The sequence below is a fragment of the Pseudozyma flocculosa genome (assembly GCF_000417875.1).
Source record: "Pseudozyma flocculosa PF-1 unplaced genomic scaffold scaffold00004, whole genome shotgun sequence".
Lineage (NCBI taxonomy): Eukaryota > Fungi > Basidiomycota > Ustilaginomycetes > Ustilaginales > Ustilaginaceae > Pseudozyma > Pseudozyma flocculosa.
The window spans coordinates 975,493-984,155 of record NW_006920872.1 but is presented as its reverse complement, the minus strand read 5'-3'; the positions used below and the strand labels follow the sequence as shown (position 1 = coordinate 984,155).

Genomic DNA, 8,663 nt, shown 5'->3' with positions numbered 1-8,663 from the left:
GAACGGAAGTAAAGGAAAAACGGAAAAAAGGGTAAAGGGTAAGGGGTCGGGGTCGGGCGACGTCGTCGACGGAGAGCGAGAGAGAGAGAGGGGGGGGGGGGAGGTATAGAGCTGACGCGGCTGGCATCCTTGGCGAGCGATGGCGATAGCGATGGCGATGGCGAGGGCGAGGGCGAGGGCGAGGGCGAGGGCGGGAGCATGTCCGGGTTCCGCAGCAGGATGGGCGAGCGAGCGAGAGAGCGAGCGTACCGAGCGCGTGGAGCGTGCGTGCGGGGGGGACACGATCAGGGACCGCTGATGTACTTGCCCGACACGGTCTGCCTGACGACTTCGTCGATGCGGAGGGCGCCCTCGGCCGAGGAGCCCGAGGTGCCGGGCACGTCGAGCACGCGTACGCCCAGGGTGGACAGGGTGCGCCCGACGAGTTTCCACTTGACAAAGACGGGCTGCGGCGCCGTGATACCGCCGCTGGTGGCGTCAATCTGGAAGCGCGCCAGCAGCTTGTGCGTCGTAGGTGCCACCTCTTGCGCGGCGGGCAGCGAGACGCCCTCGGTGAGCTTCCAAAACATGGTGCGCGACTCGGCCGACCACGTCCCCGTCGGCTTGGTCATGACGCCCGTCACGGTCGACGGCTGTACCTGCACGGCAAACTGCAGGTCCTGCAGCATCGCCGCCTCGGAACCGCCACCTCCACCGGAAGCGGAACCGGCACCGGCACCGGCACCGGTGACGAGGCGCGACGACGGGTTGGCAGAGTAGCTGAGCAGGAACGACGTCTGGTGCGCCTCGCAGCGCCACTGCGAGTGGACGCTGAGCGGGACAAACTCGGCCTTGCGCGTCTCGCTGACATGCACCTGGTACTTGAGCACCACGGCCTGGCCCCCGCTGCCGGGGAGGCCCGACGAGGCTCCGTGCTCAAACAGGCTCTTGACGTCGAGCAGGTACTCGCCCGGCTTGTCGGCGACGGGCTGCAAAAAGGCCGGGTTGGGCGCGGCCTTGTCGAGCTGCTCAAAGGCGTCGAGGCGCAGGTGCAGGGGCTTCGAGCTCGGGCTGATGTCGCGCACCGAGATGCTCAGCTCGCCCACCACCATGACCTTGGACACGTCGCGCCCCGCGAAAATGACATTGACCCGCTCCGTGAGCGAGGCGCGCACCGCCGCCGCCGTCGAACTGTTCTCAAACGGATTCGTCGACGCCATCGAAGCCATGCTCTGCGTCCGGTGGTCGCCGAGGCCCGGCTGGCCCACAAACGCGCTCTGCCCGCCAAACGGCGACGTCGGCGTCATGGTGCCCGGCGAGGCGGCCGTCGCGCCGCCGCCAAACTGGCTCATGCGCGCATCGTCGGCGCCCACGCCCATGCTGCCCGGCATGTAGGTCGTGTTGCGCACGTCGCGGCTGTCCCGCCTCGAGGTCGTCGCCCGCCTCTGCGGAGGCCCGCTCGTGAGGAGCGTCGAGCGGACCCGCTCCAAGGCCGCCTTGTCCTTGTCCGAGCTTTCCGTGATGGGCCGGTTGCTGATGTTCATGTTGCTGACCTTGGAGCCAAGACCGACGCTGCCGACCGTGTCCTGGTCCTCGTACGAGTCGTCGCCGTCCATGAGCGAACGACCGCCGTTGGCGCTCGTCGCACCCGCGGCACCTGCACCTGCGGCCGCAGCCGCACCCGCACCCGCGCCGAGGGCGGCTGCTCCGCCGAGCTCCCAGGGTTTCCGGTCGGGCGGAGGGATCGAGAAGCCTTCCGCGTCGACCTCGGGCGGAGCTGCTGTCGTCACTTGGATCGGAGGAGGCTGCACTCGGGGTGTGGCGCGGCCAGCGTCGGCCGTGGACGGCGTCATGGGCGCCATCAAGCCGCTACCCGCCGGTTCGGGTGCGCTGTCCAGCGAGTCCTCGCCGACGGCGCCGAGCTGCGACGGTCGCGAAGCGCTGGCGGTGACGGGACGGCTGCCTGAGTCGGCGCGCGACCGCGAATCACCCGACAGCGAGCCGTAGGTCGACTGCGTGTTGCTCGAGTCCTTGTCCTTACGCCGGCCGAGACGGCTGAAGGCGCTGCGGAGCGTCGAGCCGCCGCTCTTGCTCGGGGTCGATTCGGAGATGGTCCCTGCCGTGCGGTCGCCCGAGTGGATCGAGGCGGACGAAGCCCCAAACTCTTCCATGCCGTTGGTCCTCGAAGGCATCGAAGGCGGCACCCCCGTCCTGCTGGAGATGCTGCGCCCGGCGACCGACTCTCGACGCACGGGGCCGCCCGTGGTCCGTCCGTTGCGGTAGCCGGACCCTCCGGTCGACGAGTTCTGCAAGATAAACTCCTGCATGTCTGCCTGGGCGTCAAAGTTGAGGCACTCCTGCATCGTCCTCTCCGACAGCTGCATCTGGCGCTGGGCGGCGTCGCTCTGTGCCGTCTCAAACTTGGCGACGACCTCCTTGAGCAGCTCGAGCCGCTGCGCATCGACGCGCTGGTAGGACTCGAAGGCAAAGGGCGCCTCCGTCTCCCAGATGTCGATCGTCTGAGCGATGGCGCGCTCTGTCTCCTGCACCTTGGTCTGGGCCTGGCCGGCCTTTTTCGCCGAGGCGGCCTCGACCTTTTTCTGGTCCTTTGCAAGCTGCGCCTCGAGCGAGTTGAGCTCGCGGATCGTGTTGCCGAGCGAGTCGTCGTGCTCGCGCAGGCGTGACCACTCGCCGGCGTTGCTGGCGTCGCGGAGGACGGTCTCGCACTCCTGGGCGATGCGCCTCTCGAGCTCGCCGTGGATGTCGGCGACTTCGGAGAGCTCGTGGATGAGCCTCTCGTAGACTGGCACGTAGCCCGGCGCGATCGACGAGGGGTCCGAGAGAAAGTTCTTTTTCGCAATCTTCTGGAGCTGCTTGAGGTAGGCCTCTTCTAGCTCGCGTCTGGCGGCAAAGTAGTCGGCGCTGTGCGAGGGGAAGTGGGCAGGGCGAGGGCAAAGGGGCGTCAAAATCGCGGTGCATTCGCCGTTTAATGCGGGCAGGGGAGGGAGAGTGAGGATCAGTGCGCCACTTACAGCTCGTCGTTGAAGATTTTGGCCTTTTTGAGCCGTTGCTGGATGGCGTTGAGGGAGTCTCTGGGCTTGCCAGACTGCGGCAGAGAGGGGCGAGAGGATAGAACAAAGAGAGGGGACTGGAGTGAGCCGACGGAACACTCAAGACAGATCGGCCAAGTCGGTGGTGCGGCTGTGCTCACCACCAGCGCCATAGCATAGGCGTTTGGGGCAAAGTTGGCGCCCGGGTTGGCGCCCGCCATGTTGCAGAGGCTGGATGGGGCGTCGGCAGGATGCGAGGAGAGAGAGAGGGTGAGGGAACAGGCGGCCAGGCTGTGCAGCGGCGCAGAGGCCAGGGGGTGCGAGTGAGTCCGATCTTGGTGTGCCTGGTGGAGGCTGCGTATGGAGTGTCAAGGAGCGAGAGTGAGTCCGGGGAGGTGCGGAGAGCAGACGGGGGTGGGGACAGAGAAGGCAACAGGCAAGTTCGGGATTGGATGGCCCGGCCCGGTTTGGTTGCGAAGCGCGTAGAGGTGGTGGTGGATGGTGGTGGATGGTGCGTTGGATGCACTCCCAGCGAGGCATCCAGGCCGGCCGCCAGGCCCGCCGATCTGGCAGGCTGACCCGCCCGCACTCGTCTCGCTCTCCTGCTTGCTTCCTCTCGGCGGCCCGGCCCAGCAGGCCAGGCCAGGCCAGGCAACCCCACACGCCCCCGTGTGGAGCTGCCCGCCCGCGACCAAACGACGTCAATCGGCGGCCACCCAACCCACCTTCGCCCGTCATTTCTTGTCGCACGAGAGGAAGACTCCCCCTCTCCTACATCGCCTCGTGCCCACCCGGCCACCACGGCCAGCAGAACAACTCTTGCCGCACAGGAGGGGGGGACAATCATCAGCATGTCTGCATTTAGAGGTTGGTACACTTGAGGTAGCTGCTGATGCACCACGGGCCGAGTCGATCGAGGAGGCGCGGCTGAGCGGAGCGGCTGCGGAGTAACCCTAGCCCCTCTCTCGCTCCCTGGCCGAGCCGGGTCGTCGCGACGAGGGAAAAGGCTATGGTTGACGACAGCGCGAGGGCGACAAAAGGCGCAAAGCAGCAGCGAGAATGAGCGACAACGACGGGCATGGAGAATAATCACAACTGCACCGCACCGCACCGCACCGCACCCGCAGCCAAGCGGCAAGCAAGCTTTCGACCGGACGCCAGCACCGCCGCACGCCGTCGAGGCCGCGCCAGGCGCCACGGTTTGCAGCCGCTGACCCGGTCAAGACGTCAACGGCCGATACAGCAACTGGGGCGGCGGGCTCCGCCGGGGCGCTCGCCTCAGAGGTCGCTGCGACCATCGTTGCCCGCATGTCGAGATCCCGGCGAGGTCGGCGACAGCGACGACCCAATCGCTCCCGGATGCTGGCTCGCCAGCACCGGCGTGGCCCCGCCGCCAAAGATGCTACGCGGCGCACCAAACGGGCTCATCGTCGCTCCGCCCGCCGGCCCGCCCAGGCCCTGGTGCTGCCCCGGGTGGCCCAGGTTGTTGCCGTGCAGCAACTGGCTCCCGACGCCCCCCAGGCCGCCAATCTGGCCAAAGCCGCCTCCCGGCTGCTCAAACGCCGAACGGGCGCGGTCCCAGCTCGACTGAGCGCGCGCCCATGGATCCACCGAGCCCGGCGCAGCCGAAGACGTCGCCGGCATGTTGAGCGACGAGCCAAAGCTGCTCGCGCCCGCACCGGGTGCGGCGTTGCTGAATCCAGGCGACAGCGGTCCTCCGGGCGCAGAGCCGACGCCACCGGAGAACGTGTTCCACGGAGACGGCCCGCCGCCGCCCATGCCAAAGTTGGCACCGACGGCGCCGCTGCCCATGCCAAAGAACGATCCGCCGCCAGCACCGCCGCCGCCGCTGATCGGCACCGTATTGCTGACCCTCCGAGGCTTGGGCTCGACCAGCTCATCGTCGCCGCCCAGCGCAGAGCTGCCGAGGATGCCCTGCGGCAGCTTCGGACTGGCCGGGCCAGAGTTGCTCGCGCTGCTCGAGGACCGGCCGTTGCCGCCGCCCATGCCGAACGGATCGTCGTGCGCATGCGATTCGGCCGGTCGCGGCCGCCCAATCGGACCAATCGGAGCCGGGTTGGGCCTCTGGATCGGTCGCTGCGACAGCGCCGACGAGGAGCGGGTGGCGACGCCAATGCTGCTCAGCTGGTCCGAGTCGGCCATCGATGGCGCGCGGGAGCGCAGCGGCTCGGTGGGCTGGCCGATGGGCGGGATGCCGCCGTGTGACGATGCCGGAAGGCCGTGGCCGATGAAGCTCGAAGACGCCTGCGACGATCCGCCGGGGCCTGACGGCCCTGCAAGCCCGATGCCGGCCTGCTTGCTGCCATGCAGCGCGGAACCGACCGGATTCGCACCCAGGTTGAGAGACGCCAGGCTGTTTGTCGCCGAGCCGAGCGAGCCGAGGCTCGGAGACTGGAGAGCAGAGTCGACGGAGCCTTTGCCTGCCAAGCCGATGCCCGATGAGATGCCGTTCGGCAGCGTGGGCGACCGCAGCGCATCAAAGGTGGCGGAACCGAAGCCAGACATGGTTCGCGAGCCTGCAGATGCAGATCCGGGCGAGACGGACGGGTGGTGCTGGGGCAGCGAGTGGTGGGCAAAGTGGGGTTGCTGGCCCTGCTGCTGCTGCGGCGTCTGAGGCGCCTTGGGAGCCGCCGTCGAGGGCGTCGCCTTGCCCGAGCCGGTGGCGCCGAAGCTCTGCGGACCGATGGAGCCGAATCCGAGCGAAGGCACTGCCGAGGTCGGGACGCCGGAGCTGACGGGTGGCCTGGGCAGACCGGCGTTGGCCGAGACCGACACCGACGCGGGGCCTTGAGATGCTTGGTGGAAGCCGGAAGGGTTGACGACGGCGTTCGAGGGGCGCGGTGGCAGGCCCTGAGGCGGAGCGGGAAGCGTGGAAGGGGCCACGGACGGAAGCGAGGAGCCCGAGCCAGCAGCCTGCGCCTGGCGCTGAGCCTGGCTGGCGCGGCCACCGCTGCCGGACTTGGATCCAGTGGGTGCAGAAGACGGCGAGTCCTGCAACGAGCCGCTCTTGGAGCGGCCAGCGGGGCCTTGCGGCACGCCAGCACCGGGCGATCGCAGCGCCGTCTTGGCCGAAGGCGAGGCGCTCGACGTCCGTTCGACGGGCGTCTGAGACGACGAGCCAGCGGTGGCGGCAGCGGCAGCGGCGGCACGCTGCTGCTGCTGTTGCTGCTGCTGCTTGGCCTGCGCTGCTGCCGTTTTGTCGGCTGCTTCCTTTTCCTTGCGAGCGGCCTCGGCCTTTTTGGCCTCTTCGGCCTTGGCCTTCTGGGAGCGCTCGAGCTGCTCGCGCTCCGCCTTTTCCTTCTCTTCCCTGGCCCGCCTGGCCTCCTCTTCCTTTTGCTTCCTCTCCCTTTCCTTGGCCTCTCGCTCGAGGCGCGCCTTTTCCTCCTTTTCCTTCTTCTTGCGCTCCCGCTCGAGCTCGCGCTCGCGCTCTTCGGCCTGGCGCTTGCGCTTCTCCTCTTCCTTGCGCGCCTTCTCCTCCTCCTTGGCGCGGCGCTCGGCCTCGCGCTTGGCGCGCAGCTCCTCCTGCCTCTTGAGGTCGGCCTCGCGCTGCTTCTCGGCGCGGGCCTTGGCGGCCGCCTCCTCGGCCGCTCGCTCCTCTTCCTTGCGCAGGCGCTCGGCTTCGCGCTGTTCGCGTTGCATCCTGTTGGAGGGTATGTGGGCGACGTGCCATCGAGATGATGCACGCGACGACGTCAGCCGACTGTAGCCACGCGGGGCAGGGATGGGGCAAGGCCGCGGCACCTTCAAGCACGCCCGTCCTCACCTCTTCTTGTCCTTCTTCTTCTGATTGTCCTTCTGTCGCTTGGCCTCTTTGGCCTTCTCGTTCATGTCCTCCTCTTCGAGCTCGCGGAGAAGCTGCAGCTGGCGTTCCTGGGCGACCTGTGGAAGTCCGGGAGTTGGTTCGAGGGCGGTGATGATGCAAGCGTCAGCAGTGTGCCTGACTGGGAGGCGACCAGAGCGCGGGCGGCAGGCGACAGCGCGGACGACTGTGACGCTCACCTTTTCGCGGTACGCCTGGAGGACCCTCTGCTCGAACATCCGAGCAGCAAAGATCTGGAACATGCGCCTGCCCTCTTCCATGCGTTGCTCGTCGGTCATGATGTCCTGTTCCGGCAGCGAAGGGCGACATGCCGGGTCGGATAGAGCGGCGAAGATGGTAAAAATCAGCTCTGGCAGCACCGGGCGGAGTAGCTGGCGCGGAAGCCCAGCCGCACGACGATGCTCACGTCTTCCTCGTCCTCTTCGTCCTCGAGGTCCTCTTCGTCGTCGTCGTCCAGGTCGTCGACGGGATCCTCGTCGTCCTCATCCTCGCTCTCGCCGAGCTCGATGCCCGCCTCCTCCTCGCGCTGCATCCGCCGCTCGGCGAGCTGCTCCATCATCTCGAGGAACTTCTGGCCGTCGTTCTTGAGCAGGTCGTCGGCCACAGTGAGGATACCTCCTGGGAGAGAATCAAGGTGCGAGCGGTGTTCATCGCAGAGGGTGGAGCGGGGGAGGGCGCGATGGCAGGCGAAGGGCAGGGGGGGGGATCGACGGATGAACACAGAGTGGAGGTGGGTGAGCCAGGTTAGACAAGGGCCTGCAAGGGGAAAGCGGATAGGTCGAGCAAGATGCGCGCAACCGCAGGCCGCCTTGTCGTCGCAAAGGGACCGGCCGCAAGTTGGCACGCAGCGCCTGCGCCGGCTTCGCCAGGGGGAGCCTGCGTTTCGCCAGCGGCGACTGGGCGGCACTAGATCGAAACCTCCTTTCCCAGCTGGCAACGGGGAACGAGAAGCGCGAGGCGGGGGGCGCAGATCGCGCGCAACTCACCTTTTACGGTCAGGCTGCTGCCGAGGCCGAACAGGTCGTTCTGCCCTGTTTGACCGCCGGCTGCAGCGATCGACCTCCTGCGACCCACACCGCCGCCCGGGCCCTTCTTGATGCCGCCGGCTGCGGCGGCGGCGGCATCCTCGCGCTCGCGCTCGAGATCGGCCTCGTCGTCCTCTTCTTCATCGTCGTACTCCTCGTCGTCCTCGTCGTCGAACTCTTCGTCGTCGAGCTCGTCGTCGTCGTAGCCGTCGGACGACTCAGGGTGCAGCGGTGCCGGCGCCTTCTTCTGCACGCCGTGGGCCTGCGGGTGGTGGTGGCCGCCATGGCCGTGTCTGCCGTCGCGGTGGTTGGGCTGTGACCTGGCCCGCGACAGCTGGTCGCCTCCGATGACGGCGCCGTTGCTGTCCAGCGCCACGCTGCCGGGGAACGGCCCAGGACCGGGCGGGGGCGGGATGGTGCCCCCGCTGCTCTGCCAGCGCTGCTGGTGATTGGCGTACTCCTCGAGCTCGTCGTAATAGGCGTCGTACAGCACCTCGAGCTCGTCCTCGATGGCGGACCGCTTCCGGCCGCAGACGGCGCAAGTGCACCCGTGCTTCTGCTGGTCCTTCATCTTTTTGAGCACCGTCTCCTTTTCCAGCTTGACCAGCTCGCGGCGATCCCGCTCCGAGAGGCCGAGCCAGAACTCCTTGATCCGGTCGCGCTCCTCGATGGAGCTGGTCGACCAGATCCGAGCCGGCTGCGCGGCGCCCTTGCCCTGGGCGTGCGCCCCGGAACGGATCGAGCCTGCCAGCGGCCGCTTGCCCGCAG

At 67.9% G+C, this 8,663-nt stretch overlaps 2 protein-coding genes across 2 annotated transcripts in view; both read right to left on the bottom strand.

Annotated features, from left to right (window-relative positions):
* Positions 1–284: 284 nt before the first annotated feature.
* On the bottom strand, positions 285–3,250 carry PFL1_01808 (uncharacterized protein; the record flags this gene model as incomplete). Its single annotated transcript, XM_007879317.1, has 3 exons — positions 285–2,901; positions 3,012–3,085; positions 3,191–3,250. The coding sequence occupies 3 exons, from the start codon at positions 3,248–3,250 to the stop codon at positions 285–287; spliced, it is 2,751 nt and encodes a 916-aa protein (XP_007877508.1).
* Positions 3,251–4,307: 1,057 nt separating this feature from the next.
* PFL1_01807 (uncharacterized protein) overlaps positions 4,308–8,663 on the bottom strand; it is a gene marked incomplete at both ends in the record, with an annotated part of 5,750 nt that continues 1,394 nt past the window's right edge. Inside the window, 5 exons of the mRNA XM_007879316.1 lie at positions 4,308–6,690; positions 6,814–6,929; positions 7,050–7,154; positions 7,277–7,488; positions 7,857–8,610. Of these exons, the coding sequence (XP_007877507.1) occupies positions 4,308–6,690; positions 6,814–6,929; positions 7,050–7,154; positions 7,277–7,488; positions 7,857–8,610 (3,570 nt within the window). The remainder of the gene's footprint in view (positions 6,691–6,813; positions 6,930–7,049; positions 7,155–7,276; positions 7,489–7,856; positions 8,611–8,663) is intronic.